The sequence below is a fragment of the Cyrtonyx montezumae genome, unplaced genomic scaffold (assembly GCF_038088225.1).
Source record: "Cyrtonyx montezumae isolate F1298 unplaced genomic scaffold, pur_monq_1.0 scaffold_92, whole genome shotgun sequence".
Classification (NCBI taxonomy): Eukaryota; Metazoa; Chordata; class Aves; order Galliformes; family Odontophoridae; genus Cyrtonyx; species Cyrtonyx montezumae.
Genome location: NW_027072103.1, coordinates 118347 through 135541, shown reverse-complemented (window position 1 = coordinate 135541; position 17195 = coordinate 118347). Strand labels below are relative to the sequence as shown.

At 52.6% G+C, this 17195-nt stretch overlaps 1 protein-coding gene across 2 annotated transcripts; it reads right to left on the bottom strand.

The window, feature by feature from the left end:
• Positions 1-202: 202 nt before the first annotated feature.
• Positions 203-13043, bottom strand: SENP1 (SUMO specific peptidase 1). 2 transcript variants are annotated; one of them, XM_065754666.1, is made up of 16 exons: positions 12866-13039; positions 12059-12131; positions 11761-11923; positions 10379-10538; positions 10112-10215; positions 9776-10023; positions 9589-9643; positions 9217-9255; positions 9046-9130; positions 8633-8785; positions 8304-8435; positions 7697-7900; positions 6801-6880; positions 1619-1703; positions 1167-1262; positions 203-599 (listed from the first exon to the last, which is right to left on the bottom strand). In XM_065754666.1, exons 1-16 carry the CDS (start codon positions 12971-12973, stop codon positions 537-539), a joined length of 1848 nt encoding a protein of 615 aa, XP_065610738.1. In that variant the 5' UTR covers positions 12974-13039; the 3' UTR covers positions 203-536. The 2 variants fall into 2 exon arrangements, with proteins under 2 accessions (XP_065610738.1, XP_065610739.1); XM_065754667.1 differs by lacking the exons at positions 203-599; positions 1167-1262 and adding an exon at positions 5073-5140 and having other exon boundaries at positions 1618-1703; positions 12866-13043.
• Positions 13044-17195: the final 4152 nt, after the last annotated feature.

The following is a 17195-nucleotide window of genomic DNA, read 5'->3' as shown; positions in this document are numbered from 1 at the left end:
CACGCTGCTCACCCCGCGCTGCATTTTAAGGGCAAACCCTCCCTACGTCCACCCCAAATATACTCCTGCCCACATCACTTTGAAGGAAGCAGAGCTGAGGGTGCTGAGCACACAGACCCACATAAGTGCTTTTTCCTCTCCCAAAATCCACTCCCCCCCCCCCCCACAAACACCCCCCACCACCCCGAGTCACAGCACCGGCTCAAAACCTGCCACAAAAACGGCTGAAAAAGCAGAAAAATAAAGTTCCTCCCATGGCCAAAGCTGCCCCCCCTCAGATCTCAGCACCTGAAATGCTTGTAAAAATAGGTCTTGAAATACAAAAAAAAAAAAAAGAAAAAAGGGAAAAAAAAAGGCAAGTGTGCTTCTGAACGTTTCTATTGCGCATTGGTCCGTGAATGGTGGATTCTTATCAAAAATAACATACAGAGTTCATTTGCTGTTTCTTTGAGTGAAGCCCTGGGCAGGTCCGAGGCCGGCGCTGAGCAGAGCACTTCTGGGCACTTCTGATGCACACGGGGGCGCAGCGTGGGGCATCAGAGCAGCTTACGGTGCAGGATCTCCCAGGCCATCCGCTTCCGGAAATAGGGCATGTGTTGCTTTGGGGGAGAAAAGAGAAAACACTTCAGTGTGTGCTCAGTGCCTGCGGCCTCTCCTGGCACAGCTTTGGTGGGGGAAGCCTCTGCTGGGGGTGGGGGGAACGCTTTCAGGGCACTGAAAACAAAGCGGTGAGGGAGAAGGTGGGATTTAGAAATAACACTGCTCTGATGACATGAGCTAAGTATCAAAGCACTCGTGGGCTGGATACTCCACGGGGCTGACATCAGGTAATCCCAAATGCCTTCGGGTTCAGGACACAATGCCCCGCTTTCATCACGGCGATGACTGGGACCCATTATGGGCTGACGAGCTATCACCAAACCACATCGGTGACGTGCCTGAGTGTTCTAGCAGAGGACATGAGGACGACTCTTGAGGAATTTGGCATGGTAGGAAGAACTGCCCCAGTGCCCCATGTCAGCTCTGCTCTGAGGAACAGCAATCTGATCCCCGCTGGGGGCCTGAAACCCACAGAGAAGGGAGCAAAAGGCATCTGGAAGCATCAGAATGTGTGCAAACAATGTCACAGACCCCGAGCACGCAGTACACACCAGGGTGGGGATTACCTGAGTGAAGTTGATGGGTTTGTCTTTGGTAATGCAGTCAGCATATTTGCAGGCAAACATCCCACAGTCGCTGCCATTCATCTGTTGTGGGATCTCCTGGAACAAGAGGACACAGAGCTGAGCATCACAGCCACGAGCCAGACCTCGTGTCAGCTGGGAGAACCAAGAGCTCAGTGACCCCTAACAAAGAGCAGGCGGGTGCACAGCGAAGGGGAGCTGAGAAGAGGGTGGGTGAGCCCTGTGCTGTGGGAATGGAGGGCCACTGGGGCTCCCCAACAGCCGCCCTGCAGGGCTGGTGGGAAGCTGCAGCAGAGCAGCCTGCTCTGCTGTGATTTGCTCACCCCCTACAGTTACCACGAGCACACATCTGCCAGGAAAAGCATCCGGCAGAGCTGGGCCAGGCCACGGACCAAAGCAGACCCCTCCTGCACACCCTGACTGCACAAACCTACCTGGCTCTTCTTACTCAGCAACGACCACCCGTTGGTGTCGAATTCTTTCCTCTTTTTGTCAAGGCTTTCCTGTTTTAAGTACTGCCTGTAGGAACGAGAGAATGAAAACAAAGCTTACTTAGAGGAACGGGGAGAACCAGCCAGTACACTAGATGTCAGTTTACCTAAAGTGTCCTCTGCCATGTTTGCAGAATTAATGCAAAATGGAAGTCCAATATTTTCTTCTCGGTATTGGCCATTTTAAAAAGGGCTCTGTAGACCCAGGCTTTGAGGCAGTCCAAAGGAGGACCAAGCAGAACCCAAAAACTCATCCAACACAAGTACCTGCCAAGCAGAGAGTCAAAACCACAAATAAAACAGGGAGCACAGATCTAATTCATTGCACAGTGACTCAGAGCAGAGCAAAGCTCAGCAGCCACCGGACTGCCTCAGCACTCTGCAAACGCAGCGTTGTACTCCAGGAGACGTCTGAGGCCGCTTCCAACACGCCCTGGGAACGCGGCCCCCGAGGACGGAGCTCAGCAGCACTGGAGATGGCAGCAGATGTGTCAGAGCCACATCCCAGCAGCTCTGCAACAATCACCCTGTGTGTGGAGCACAGACACTGCACCGCGAGCTGCTCTGCAGGCAGGTCGGACACGCTGGCAGATGTTCTTCCAGAGCTCTTCCTCCAGGTTTCCCTTCCAACACCGATCTGAGGTTTTCCTCACTACGGTGGGACGAACTGAGAGCGCTTTCAAGGAGAGACAGATCACGAGCCAAGAGGCAAAAGATGAGCCCAGCAGCCCCAGTGTTCTCAAATGGAGAAAGAGGGCATGCAGCCACAGGAAAAGTCACCCCCTACAGCTCTGAGACAGCCCCCGCACACACACTCAGGTGGCCACTCTGCTCCACATGGACATGAACTCCTTTTCCTTCACTGGGATGGAACAGAGACCTCAAGAAGGGCACTGAGATGAAGGTTGCCTTGAGGGCACCCAAGGAGACTGCGGTGTTGGGCCCAAGATGTCCCTCAGGGCCTACAGGAGTCACTCTGTGTTGGCTGCCATTGACCAAGGGCTTTCAGGTTTGTAGATGCCCTCATTTCATCTTGGTTAAGGACTGAGATGATCTACAAAAAAAAAACAGCTATTTCTCATTTGCCATCTTCTCAAAACAGTTTGAGGAGACTTCTCGCTGCTGCAGCTGTGATCAGAAAACTTGGAAAGGAGGAGAGATGCTGCTGGCTTGAACAGAGGGGTCAAGAGAGCACCTGGCATGAACGTGGCTTCGGTGACCAGCGAGGGGAAACGTGCCACCTTTTGGAAATGCGATCCCTAAAGACTCTGCTACGAAGCATCTCACCACGAGTGAACTCTGAAACAAGATGGGACAATGGGGGCATGCAGCCCACAGGCAAGCACGAGACGCAGGGGCAAGTTTGGCACACTGGTGCCAGTTGGGTGATATCTTCCACCACAACTCCAAAGAAAAAGGGAAAAGAAAATGCACGTGGCTCAAAGAAAACTTCAGGCAATAGAGAAAATGCTCCCACAGATGGGGCAGACCTGTGAGAGCCTGAAGTGCTCCGGGATGGGCTCCTTCCAAAGCTAATGCAGCTGCTGGGAAAGCCACATTCTCGAGGGGCAGAGCCCCCCCCCCCACTCAGCACCACCATCCCTCAGGCTGCAGTCCCCACGCACACCAGAGCCACCAAAGGAAGCACCAGAAAGGGCAGCTGAACCACACAGCACTGAGAGAACCCCATTCTCTCTATCACATCTGTAGAAAAGAGCCAGAAATAGGTTTTGCCGGGTGTAAAAATGCCTAACCCTAAGCCTCCCTTCCAGCAGTCCCCTGAGACTGCATCAGGCCCAGACAAGCGTTTTCTATCAGCCCTCATTAGCTGGACACACGCTCAGAGCCCAGCTTCCCAGCACAGGGGCTGCTGGCTGCCAGCAGCTGCTGTAATTGCTCTTGGGAAGCTCTGCTGGGCTGCTTTGACTGCTGCAGTTTGGACAAGACAACATCAGCGGGGGGTAAATCCCAGAACAGAAAAACTTTCACTGAACATTAAAAGTCCCCATATCTCACACCCAAAAACACCCTCATGGATGGAAAGGAAGCCCCTCACAGCAAGTTCAAAGCAAGGGTGAGCTGAGTGTCTGCAACCACAACACAAACACAGAGCAAAGATTAATTAACAGCCGCGCTTCAACCACGAAGAACAAAATCCCTGGCAATTACTGCCTGCCACCAGAACCCACTCGAACCCCCAGATAAAGCAAAGAGCAGCACAGCACAGCCCACACTGCTCTGCATCCCACGGGGATCCGGGCTGAGCCCCACGCCATGCTCAGTGCAGATCACCGCACACAGAGCGGGGGAGGATCCGAGCGCGAGACTCCGTCTGCCACAGAGGGAGGAAAGCTGTGAGATCTAAACACAGCCTGGGCTCGAGCAGCCAGGTGGTTCCTGCATCCCATCTGCTTTATCTGCAGCTATCACAGCTCTGCTGCCAACACACACACGGCAGCAGGGAATTCTGAGCCGTTTTCTTGAAGAGCAACACAACCACTCACAAAGCACAGCTCACAGATCCTTGTGACCACCACCTCTGCTCCCCAGAAGAGACCTCCAGCAACCTGGCACACACAGACCAGAGAGCAGCACGGATCCTGCCCAGCGACAGCTTGAACAACGTCCTAAGGATGTGACTGAAGGAAAATGCCTCAGCTTCAATGTGCGAGAGTGCTTCGGGAGGCAGGACTTCACCGTGCCAGGTGAGCACCTCGAGGAGAAGTCTGACAGCAGGTTCTTAAACATAATTAACTTGCCAAATCAGAAACCAATACGCCTGACATCCCCCCATCAAATACTGCAGGCTTTAATCTCCTTTTCCTAAACCTGAAAATGGACTTTTGCCCTCTGCAGCTCACATACAAAATCCCAAGCAGGTGTCTTGAGGAATTTTGAAATCAACAGCATACTGCAGATGTCTAGAAGCCTTGAAGTAAATGGGGAAGGTGAGCGCTTCAAGCACTGCTGCTAGCAGGAGATAAGATTTCCCAGGCCAGCTTTGTGCACTCTATCCCTTAAGCCGTCCTCCAGCACTGGTGCACCACAACCAAGGGACTCACCGAAACACGTTGGTTTACATCTGCTCCAACGCACAACCTTCCAGCAGAGCCAAGGCACTGCGTGTCCTGAGGAAAAGCCCCAACAAAATGGGAGCAGCTTTCTGGAAACCCTCTCCAGGACTCACATCCAAGCTGTGTGAAAGCCCAGACACCAAACCAAGCACAGCAGCGAGGCCCAGCTACCAGACTGGAAACATCTGTGGTCCTACACACACAGCCCGGACAGTGGGCACTGCGTCGCATCGCTTTCCCTCCTCCCTAAGATCTGGCTAATTGTATGACACTCACCATCTTTAGGAAGCTCTAAAGATTGAAAGCATGAAAGGGTCACTAACCATGAATAGGACCTCCGTCCCTTCTTCCCGGAGTGATCCTCCCACTGCATTCAACCAATAAAAGCCTCCTAAAAGGAAACAGAGGGAAAACAATTACGTCCAGGGCAACAGTGACCTGAAATCCTGGGTCTCTACCACTCCTCCTGCATGGAACCATACACCTTGTGCCCTCTGGCACTCAGCTACAATCAGTTAGAGACCTGCTTCCTCACCCCAGACCCCTAAATGAACTGCAGATGGGACTCCCTCGTCCCCCTCTCACCTCCCAGGTGCTTTGCTTCGCCAGATGTCCTTCCTTTGTTCCTCAGAATCAAAGAGATTTGGGCTGAAAGGAGCTAATTTCACCCAGATCATCCCTGCCCCAAGGCAGGCCAGCTCTGCTTGCATCACTCTCAGACAAACTTTGAAGACAGAAGCACAAGCAACAAAGCTAAGAGACACCACTCTGAGCCATTTCTAAGATCTTGTATGTTTCCTTTCTATTCCTTTTCTCTTTAAACCAACACAACGCTGTGGAAAACAGGAAGCAGCTATTTTTACAGTTATTTAAACGAGCCCAGTATGTGCAGGCTGCAGAACACCTGAACTGGAAAAGGCACTAAATGGACTGGAAATGATTAAATGGCATTTGTCTCCTGTCTGCCTTTATCATCATTAACATTCCTTGACTGAATGAGTGACACCTCTGCTGACACATTCAACCTCACGCCAGAAGACACCGCGACTCAGGATCAGATTCCCAATGGGCATCAGAGCAAAACTGAGATGAGAAACAGAACCGAAGGACGACCCGGGGTCAGCACTGCAAAAACAGAGGGGCCAGCAACTGCATTTCATTAAGACACTCTGGAATCTGATTTGCATCAGCCTGACGGCCCTGCGTGACAGAGTACCGTAGGGAAAGGGCATTTCTCCTCCCCTGGGAGGAGAGGCTCATTTTTATCGCGCTCCCAACAACTCATTCCAAAGATGGGAAAAACACAGCACCAATCTGATCAATTCTGGATTAGCCAGACAACCACCTCTTCTATGAGAGGTCAGCAAAGCCAGGAGCCAGCTTCACTCCCTCCTGCAGCACCGCTTGGGAGGGTGAAAGCAAGAGCTCTAGGGTCTGAATTCAAGAAGAGCAGCTTCCATCCAGCCCCACTTGGAGGCACAGGATGCCCTGCCAGAGCTCAGATCTGCACAAACCTTCATCCGTGTCCTGATGCAAGACTCTCCCACGCTCTAGGCACCACTGTGCTCTCCAGGAACTCCTCAAAACAAAGGGCCAAATTACTGAGCTGTTCTTTGCCACAGGAAGGAAAAGTCTCCACCTGTGGAGTGGCCAGGAGATGCCATTTCTTCCAGCAGCTGCAGGACCCCAATCCTCAGGGTCTGAGTTGTTTTCCGCCTAAAGATGATGCCCAGGAAGACTGGCAATGCTGGATGCCCTTAACAAAACAGGTCTGATACCTCTTTATAACCTGCACATGGAACAGCAGCTTCACTGAGGGGTTTTCTGAGAAGAGAAGACAGAATCCATGCAGGACTCTCCCGTAGACCAATTCTGTAGTGGGGACCACATCAGCAGTGTGCAGTGAAACAAAGCATGGAAACCAAAACGCTCCTGACTCCCCCTCTCAGGGCCCAGACGTGGACTGCTCCCACACAGGAGTTGAGGCTTCACAACCTGAGTACACCAAGGAGCTATCTGAATTTTAACAGCTACAACTCAGTGTTACTCACAACAGTATCCGGCAGGCTTCGCTGTTTATTCCACCCATGGAGTCATAGTAGGTGATGGTCTTTTTCCTGAAGTCAACAACCTACGCAGAGATTTGTTACAGGATTAGCAGTGCAGAAGACAAGGAGCTCACCCTGAAGCCAGGACACACGCTTTGTGAGCCAAAGTCTTTGCTAAAAGGGAGTTTATAACTTCCTTGGCATGCCTCAGCCCTCCCCAAAACCTCCCTGTGCTACCATGTTATTCAAGCACTCAAATCTCTCCATCAGGCTCTCCTCAGAGCAGCCCAGCCGAACACAAGAGCACTGTTATCTGTATTGTTCCAGCAGCAGACCAACAGATCTGCTTACAGAAGGCTCTGCTGTCCTCGGTGTCTGCGTGCTGAGTGAGTCCCCCTCCCTCTGCTTTGTGGCCCCACACTCTGTTTTCACACCTGCCCACCCTTGCTGGCAGTGAACAGCACTCTGAGGATCGAAGGGATGAAGCAGAAGGAACCTGAGAGGCCGTGTGTGCTCCATTACTGCCCAGGTGCCAAGAGAAGGGACGTAAGACATCAGGCAGGAGGCACAGAAAGCTGCACCATATCGTTTGTCTGCATCTTTCTGAAGCAATCCCACTAAAGGAAAACTTGTGGGAATGTGGAAATGAGATCCTTCTCCAGAGAGCAGGCTGTAACCTGACATGAACTTCACAGCCATTTGTTTTTGAAGACTATTCAAAGACAGACAGCAGAACTACAGCTCCCTTTTCACTCTCTTTGCATTTTGCTTTTAGCTGTGACCATGCATTTCTCCCTCCCAAACATAAACACCTCTCCCCACAGCCACGAAACGTTGTGATTCAGTCACAGGTGAGTTTATAGGACGGTCTGCTCCAGCCACACAACAAAAGCACTCACTGCTAGGCACCAGTGCACGCCCAGATGAATAGGCACCAAGAGGAGATCCACTGAGAAGATATCCACTTTTTTAGTCCATCTTTTCACAGCTTGGTACCCCGCTGTTTTTAATTTGGTGAAGAAGAAAGTATTGAATGCATGAACTGTCGGCAAACCCTTTTCTTTGCTCCGTTCCATCAGCAAATTCATATAGAAATTAATTATCTAGGGAAAAAAAGAAAAAAAAAGTAATTATTTTTGTCTCTACTCTCTCTGTAGCCCTGCCTCTGCCTCCAGGGGGATTCACAGTACCTCAAATGCTTTGAAACCTTTCAAAAAAAGATTAAAAAAATCCAGAAATATGTAAGTACACAGTCCCCCTAAGATTAAGCTTTGCATGTTCTGCCTCAATCGCATCCACTGCCCATTCTTCTCATCCCAGCATTATTCTTCCAAGTGCCCATCCTACAGAGATTCCTCCTCAGGTGAAACAATGCAGAGCATGAAGCACAGCACACGTGTCCCATTCTGACTTCCTTAGGCAAGGAGAGGGCAGACACCTGAGCACCTTAACCTGCTTGAAACTGCCGAAGAACAAAGTCTCAAAGGCACAGGGCAGACTGCTCACCTCGTCGTTGAGCCAGTTCAGATTATTGAGGGTCTGAATGTCTTTCCGAGTGATTGTTAACCGAAAAGCTTCACTGAGGACCTCATCCTGATTCCCACCTCGGAATACATTCTTTATTTCCTTTTCCATTTCCTAGAAGGAAAACACCAACAGCATTGCACTGCACCCATCACAAAGGCGACACTGAAACCCACATTTGTGCGCTGCTCCTCGAAGGACAGACCCGCTATGAAACACACATGACCAAAGGTCACAGCTATCCATATCCCTCAGCCTCAGGAAACAGTGCTTGAATTTAGAAGTAATGTGCACCAGACAAGGAGATTTACCTCTGTGATTTCAGGGAACTCCTCTTCGCCGTCAGCTGACTTGGCACCCTCCTTCTTTTCTGGGACCACCGTGACCGGGATTTCCTTCTCGAGAGGTACTCGAAGGTTCAAATCCACCTGCTCCTGCACCGAGTGTCCCTGCTCCTGCAACCGCTGAAGGAGAGACCTTTGGATTACACAGTGTCCAAAGGAGCCACCTCCACGAAGCCACCTGGAGCCAGCTGTCCCAGGAGACACAGAAAGGAGCAGCGTTTAGCCTGGCCACAACGCCACTGAGTGCCCTGACACAGCAAGAAGTAACAAAGACACTGGACGTGAGAGAGCGGATTTCTGCCATTTCCTCCCTCCAATCAGCTTCCTACTCTGTGGTTTGAAGTTCTGATTCAGACTCAGTTCAGTAACTGCTCTCTCACCTGGCTCTGCAGCTGTAAGGCCAGAGCCTTCTGCTCCTCAATCTGCCGCCACCTCTCCCGAGCTCGTGAGTCATAGACACTCGTCCTGAAAAAGCAGAGTTTGTACAAAACAGCATTTAGAAACCACACAGCACTCGTGGCAGGAAAACAAAGCAGAAGACATCTACTTACAATTCCTTGATCCATAGTTCTGCCTGGAAGAACGGGGGGCTAGGAAGAGGAGAAGGGCATGTGTAAGCACTCTCCTTTGCATGGAAAGTAATTGTCTGAAAAGCGATTTGTGAGTAATACCTGAGGACATCTTTATTCTGAGAGTGATAAGAGCTATAGACAGATCTGACAGCAATTTGCATCCAGCCCTCAAGGAAGAGGCTGATGCATCGTGCTCCAGTGCCAGTAGCTATGGCAAACTACTTTTTCTTTGCAAAGCACTCACAAAGTCACAGTCACTTTTTGTCTGCAATCTCACCTCTCAGTGAAACCAGAAAAGAGTGAACTTCCCCCTGCCCTTGCTTGCTCTAGATGCAATTTACAGCCTCTTACCTTGGAGCTGGGGTTCTGGAATCCTTTACTTTGAGCAAAATGACCGAGTCAGAGCCTAAAGAGGATAAAATTAAGGAATATTGGTACTCTCACAATTATGACTGAATTAACCAAACTGCTACAGAAGCCCAAGCATAGAGGGAGGGAATAAGTGGAATTTGACTGACTGTTTGCTGCTGGTTTTTACCTTCAGACTGAGCATTGGATGCTGGTAGACTTTCCTGCTGATGCTGGGCTGTGGAGTTACGGGACTCAAAGATACTGGAGGGGTAGCTGGGCGTGGAGTAGAGCGGTGGTTTGTGCGATGGCTGCTCCTGTGCTCCAAGAATGCTGGTTGCTGAACTGGCTGGCTCCACACTGTGAGCTTCAAACAGCTTCGAGTTCTTGATGGGAGTTTCTTTCACTATGGTTTTGCTGGAATTTGAGCACCTGGACCTGGGAACAATAGAAAATTTGTTCCCAGAGAACACATGCACAGAGAATGCATACTCTGTGCTGGAAAGGAGCACTTTACATAACTCACAGATGGAAGGGGAATAGTGAAGAGGGCTTGGACGTGGAAAACTTTTTTCCTGTGACCATCTGAAGCAACTGCCTGTAGATCTCTCGCTCTTCCTCTCGAACAGTCTGCAGAGGAACAACCAGAGTACAAGCACGAGCAGATGCATGTGGAAGTCAAAACGCTATTGTTCTGTCAGAGCGAGTCCAGCACAAGGCGGACCTGCCTCCAGCACTTGGTGATTCTCAGAAGCAGCCAGCTCAGGCAGAGCCACCCACCCTTTGTTTTTACCTCTTCCGCAGTGCTGATGAACCGCCGAGGAGTTTTCTTTGGGCTGAGCAGGCTGCGGCGGCACGGACCGCTCCAGGAAGGGCTCTGGGCAGGTTTGATAGGAAACCCCGACCCATGGCAATGGTGGTTGGACTTTCCTACAAAACTGTTGGACGTTCCACTGTGAGGAGAAACAAAACAGGCTCCTTTGGTTTCACGCTTGCTTGAGTCTGTAACCCCATTCTCCTCCAACCCTCAAAGCCTGGTTCTCAACTGATATCTGATTCAAATCAGTATTTTATCCGGATTTCAAAGCTATCTCAGCACTGAAGCCTGGATCTCAGTCAGCTTGATCCGAAACCAGATGCCAGAGATTGCGCGGCCAGGCAGATGCCAGCAGGTGGCACTGCGAGGCCGAGGAAGCACAGCCTGGAAACCCCGAGCGAGACCTTCCCGCCAGATCCAACAGCTCCCCCTCTTCTCATCCACATCCACAAAATGGCTGAACCTCGCCTTGAGGCAAAACCTCTGCCTTCTCTTCTACAAAAGCAGACGCTCTCCTCTCACCTCGCTCCTCCCCACTCCCACGGGTCAGGCTCATTGAACAGCCCATTCAGAATCCCTGGGTCGATTTGAAATTTATCCCACTGAAATTCATTTCATAAATTGCAAACAAACATTCTCCATTACAGGGATTTTCCAGAAGAGCGAGGCTTGCACTGATCTGGAAAGGCACTGCCCTACTGAGGAAGCACTGCTTCACAGGCAGCTGCACACAAAGCTCCTGCATCACATGTGCTAACCAGGACAGAACCACACCATGCTACTTCTGTCCCGGCTTCCTGGTGGTATAACCACTATTGGTACACCAACACTCTCAGAACCACCACTCTCTTTCATCACACCCACTGCTGGGAAGAGCCCCACAAATGTTAGCTGCAGATCAGAAGCAGCACAGCTCAGACACCTCCCGCTGAGCAGTCAGAAGGTTTCCTTGGTTGGTCAAAGCACAACCCATTATTTTTCCCCCCCAGGAACACACACTATCACACCTTCCTGCACCTTAATTATCCCCATCAGGGTGCTTACAAGATACCAGCACTTCTGCACATGCCCAGCACCAGACCGCTGCATTATTATCTTCCTTGAAAGACAGCTGATCTCCATCTTCCTGCTCTCAAAATCATTCTTCACCACTTTTACAAGGCACCTTTGTCGAAGGCAGGCTATAAACACCAAAAGGAACCCACAGACCGGGCCAGCCTCGACCTGCAATAAACAACTCCCCAGCCATTTCCACCCTGAACTTCCTCTGCAGTAACACCTGCAATTTCTCTGCCAGCTCTGTGGGGAAAACACCCACCCTGTGGGTGAAGGTGACTGCAGAGCAGCCCCGCACGCACCTGGGGTTTTTGCGAGCCTCGAGGTAAGAGCCACGGCTCAGCCTCGGCTTCGGCAGCGCACAGCTCGGGCTGGGCACCAGCCCCCTCCACTGCCCATTGCTGCTGCTGCACCCAAATCCTTGTGGCTCTCCTGCTGCCCGGTACGCCTCAGGACACGGGACTTCTGCAAGTGACAAATAAGGCAGTGGTTAATAAAGACGAATACCTTCCTTCCCGTGCTGCTGTGGGTAGGAAACAGGAAGAAAAAAAAACACAAAGACATTCCAGGGCAAAACAACAACAGAAAAAGGCATCTTACCTTGGCTGTAATTGAGAGCACATGAGGCATTTCCAGCTGGGCAAGCAAAACTGCTGGTCTTGTTGGGTAAAAACTGCAGGGAAAGATTGCAGGTTTTTATTAGAAAAGAGCACAATTCCAAATTCTAAACCCCATCCAATTACTGCTCCTCCACAGCGTAGTTATCATTGGTAACTACTGACAGAAAAGTGCCAGAAGGCACTGGTGTCTGCCTGACAACACAGCACTGTGACACAGTTTGTGTGACTGCTGCTTGAGATGCCCCCACTGCTTTTGAATACAACAAGACAGCTGCGTCAGAAGGGACATACAATAACAGCTCCTTCAGAACTTACCAGAAGTTCTGATATGTGGACTGAGGGCATCGTGCAGATGCACCCTGAGCACTGCAGTACATTTCTCACCTCCCTGGGAAGCTTATCCCAGCGTCTGACCACCCCCATGGTCCCACCTGGAACCGCCCCAGCACAGCTCTGTGCCACTCCCCGTGTCCCATTGTCACTCACCAGAAGAGATGTGCTCCTGCTCCTCCATTCCCCTCCTCAGGGAACAGCAGAGAGCAATGGCACCACCTCTCAGCCCCATCTCCTCCATTCCACACAACCCAAGCATCCTCACAGACCACAATTCTCACACAACTCAGCTCCCACTCTGTTACCTTCCTCTGGATTCTTCCAAAGACCTCAGCACTTATTTCACACCGCAGAGCCCAGATCTGAATGCAATATCCCACTGAACGCATCAGAGGATGCCCCCCCTGCACTCACCCCAGGGCAGCACGAGCTGCACAGAGCAACGCCAACCAACCTTGGTGTCAGGCGGGCAGAGCACGTCCCGCAGCCCGGCCCGGGGCGGCAGGGGGAAGGCCTTGAACCCCGAGCTGCGGCCGGCAGAGTCCCGGGCCTCCATCTTCATTGGGTCTGAGCGGTCATCTGAGGTCGGTGCAGCGTCTGAAGGCTGCAGAGCGCGGCAGCTTCTGTCCCGGGATCGGGATTTCCTTTGAAAGTCAAAGGAAACATTGGGGAAACCGAAGCGCCCCGCGCCAGAGCCCGGGCCCGGGGCTGCCGACAGCGGGGACTCGCGGGGGGAAACGGCCGCGGCCCCGAGTGGAGGGACGGCCCCACGGCGGGGAGAAGGGGGCGGGCGGGGCGCTGCGGGGCTCCGCGGTTCCGGCCCCGCGGGCAGGCCGGGTTAACCGGGGCCACGGGCTCACCGGGACGGGGGGGAGGGCGGGGGGGCGGGTACCGGGAGGCACGGACCGTGCGGCCGGAGGGAGCCGAGCCCCGCGCCGCGGGCCCAGGCCGCTCCTCCGGCCGTCCCCTGCCCGCTCTTACCGGAAGCGGCCCCAACGCGCGCGCGTTTCCCGGGCTCGGCGGCAACGGCTCCTGCCGGCAACGAGGCAGGCGGAAGGGGAAGTTAGCGCCGCCGGAAGTGACGCCATGATGTGGCGGAAGCCGCTCGGGCGCTCGCTGGCGGGTGGCAGAGGCGCCCCCTGGCGGCGCGGAGGGGGTGTGGGGGAGGCCTTGGGGAGTCGGTATTTGGGGAGGGGGCTGTATTTGGGGTGGGGGGCACGGAAAGGCCGTGGGAGCGCTCTACGGCGGGAGGGAGCCCGCGTGGGTGCACCGTGCGTGGAGGGGGCCTATGACGGGCACCCTATGGGGGCACACTGTGGGGCAGTGCCGGCCCATGGGGACCGCGCTGTGGGGCGCCTGGAGTGTGTGATCCTGCGCGGGGAACACGGTGGGGCGGTATCCGCCCGCGGGGATCGCGGTGTGGGGCAGCGTCACGCTATGGAGCAGGGATCACATGGCGGTGACGGGGGAGAGTCCGGCTTGGCGCTGATCCCATTAGAGCTGATCCCAACAGCCGTCCCGTTATAGCTGATCCCAACAGCCGATCCCGTTACAGCCGGACCCGTCCCGGCCGATCCCGTTACAGCCGGTCCGGTTACGGCCGATCCCATTACAGGTGATCCCCTTACAGCCCTGTGGCCATGGGGGCTCTCCCCGAGCTCTCTCTCCTAGCCTCGGCCGCGCTCGGCCTCGCCGCCCTCCTCGTCCTCCTCACCCTCCTGCCGCCAGGTCAGAGCCCGCGGGCGGCGGGGGCGGCCCGGGACACAGCCCGGGGTCACGGGGAACGGGCTGGGACCGGCGACGAGGGGCACACTGGGACCAGTAAGGGAATAGAGGCAGACCAGGAAGAAAGCGCCTAAGGAGGCTGTGCTGGAAAAAGGGGTGAGGCAGATATCTCAGCTGAAGTGCATCTATACCAATGCACGCAGCATGGGCAATAAACAAGAAGAGCTTGAAGCCATTGTGAGGCAGGCTAACTATGACCTTGTAGCTATTACAGAAACATGGTGGGACCTCTCCCATGACTGGAATACTGGGATTGATGGCTACAAGCTCTTCAGAAGGGATAGACAGGGAAGAAAGGGTGGTGGCATAGCTCTCTATGTCAAAGAGTGTTTTGATGTTGAAGAACTAGTGGTTGGAAATGACAAAGTAGAGTGTCTATGGATTAGGATCAGGGGGATAGTCCTTAGGAGTGACATCGTGGTGGGGGTCTGTTACAGACCACCTAGTCAGGATGAAGAAATAGATGAGATGTTCTATAAACAACTCGTAGATGTTGCACGATGGCCAGCACTCGTTCTCATGGGGGACTTCAACTTCCCTGATATATGCTGGAAATACAATACTGCGCAGAGGAAGCAGTCCTTGAGATTTCTAGAATGTGTGGATGATTGCTTCCTGACTCAGCTGGTGCAAGAGCCTACCAGGGGAGATGCCTTGCTTGACCTACTTTTCACTAACAGGGAAGGACTAGTAGGGGATGTGAAGGTTGGAGATTGTCTTGGCCAGAGTGACCATGAAATGGTGGAGTTTGCTATTCTGGGTGCCGTCAAGAGGGTGACTAGCAAAACTATTACCTTGGACTTCCAGAGGGCAGACTTTGACCTGTTCAGGACACTTGTTGCAAGGGTCCCTTGGGACTCGCTCCTGAAGGGTAAAGGGGTCCAGGAAGCCTGGATGCTCTTCAAGATGGAAATCTTAAAGGCACAGGAGCAGGCAGTCCCGGAGTCCTGTAAGTCAAGCCGGAGGAGCAAAAGACCAGTGTGGATGAACCGGGATCTTTTGTTGAGACTCCGAGAGAAAAGGAGAGTCTATGTCCTCTGGAAGATGGGTCAGGCTACTTGGGGTGACTACAGAGAACTGGCCAAGATCTGCAGGCAGAAAATTAGAAATGCTAAAGCCCAGCTTGAAATTAGGCTGGCTACTGCTGTAAAGGAGAACAGGAAACCCTTTTACAAATATATTAACAGCAGGAGAAAAACTAAGGAAAATTTCCCTCCTTTACTCAACGAGGCAGGCAATATAACCACAGATGATAAGGAAAAGGCTGAGGTTCTCATTGCCTTCTTCACATCTGTCTTTAATAAACAGGACAGTTATCCAAATGGTACTTGCCCTGACCTGGAAGTCTGGGACGGGGTGCATAATGCACCCCCTGTGATTCAAGCAGAGACAGTCAGAGATCTTCTCCTCCATCTGAACTCCCACAAGTCCATGGGGCCAGATGGGATCCACCCAAGGGTGCTGAGGGAGCTAGCAGAGGTGATTGCCGAGCCACTTTCTGCCATCTATCAGCATTCCTGGTTATCTGGAGAGGTCCCACAAGATTGGAGGCTTGCCGATGTGACTCCCATCTTCAAGAAAGGCCGTAAGGAAGACCCGGGGAACTACAGGCCTGTCAGCCTGACCTCGGTATCAGGGAAAGTTATGGAACAGATGTTATTGAGGGAGATCACACGACACGTGCATGGCAATAAAGGGATCAGACCCAGCCAGCACGGGTTCACCAGGGGCAGGTCGTGCTTGTCCAACCTCATCTCCTTCTATGACTGGGTGACCAGACAGGTAGATGAGGGAAAGGCTGTTGATGTAGTCTACCTGGACTTCAGCAAGGCCTTTGACACGGTCTCCCACAGTATTCTCCTAAGGAAACTGGCAGCCCGTGGTGTGGACAGGTTCACTCTTCTCTGGGTGGAGAACTGGCTGGAGGGCCGTGCCCAGAGGGTAGTGGTTAATGGAGTTAAGTCCAGCTGGCGTCCTGTTACGAGTGGTGTCCCCCAAGGGTCAGTTTTGGGGCCCATCTTGTTTAATATCTTTATTGATGACCTAGACGAGGGAATTGAGTGTACCCTCAGTAAGTTTGCAGATGACACAAAGCTGGGAGGATGTGTCAAACTGCCTGAGGGTAGGGAGGCCCTTCAGAGGGATTTGGATAGGCTGAACAGCTGGGCTGAGCAAAATGGGATGAGGTTCAATAAGACCAAGTGCCGGGTCCTGCACTTTGGCCACAATAACCCCATGCAATGCTATAGGCTTGGGGCAGAATGGCTTGAAGAATGTAGAGAGGAAAAGGACCTGGGGGTGTTGGTTGATGCTCGGCTCAACATGAGCCGGCAGTGTGCCCAGGTGGCTAAGAAGGCCAACAGCATCCTGGCCTGTATTAGAAATAGTGTAGCCAGCAGGAGCAGGGAGGTGATCATCCCCCTGTACTCAGCTCTGGTACGGCCGCACCTTGAGTACTGTGTTCAGTTTTGGGCCCCTCACTACAAGAAGGACATTGAGGCCCTGGAGCGTGTTCAGAGAAGGGCAACAAAACTGGTGAGGGGCCTGGAGCACAAGTCTTATGAGGAGCGGCTGAGGGAGCTGGGATTGTTTAGTCTGGGGAAGAGGAGGCTCAGAGGAGACCTTATTGCACTCTACCACTTCCTGAAGGGGGGTTGTGGTGAGGAGGGGGTAGGCCTCTTCTCCCTGATAAGTAATGACAGGACGAGAGGGAATGGCCACAAGTTGCGCCAGGGAAGATTTAGATTAGACCTCAGGAAGCATTTCTTTTCTGAAAGAGTGGTCAGGCACTGGAATGGCCTGCCTAGGGAGGTGGTTGAGGCACCATCCCTAGCGCTGTTCAAGAAGCGTTTAGATGAGGTGCTAAAGGACTTAATTTAGTAGTTGGGTAGAGATAGTGATAGGAGGATGGTTGGACTAGATGATCTTATAGGTCCTTTCCAACCTTATGAACTTATGAACTTATGAACTTATAAGCGCAGACTGGGACCAGTGTGGGA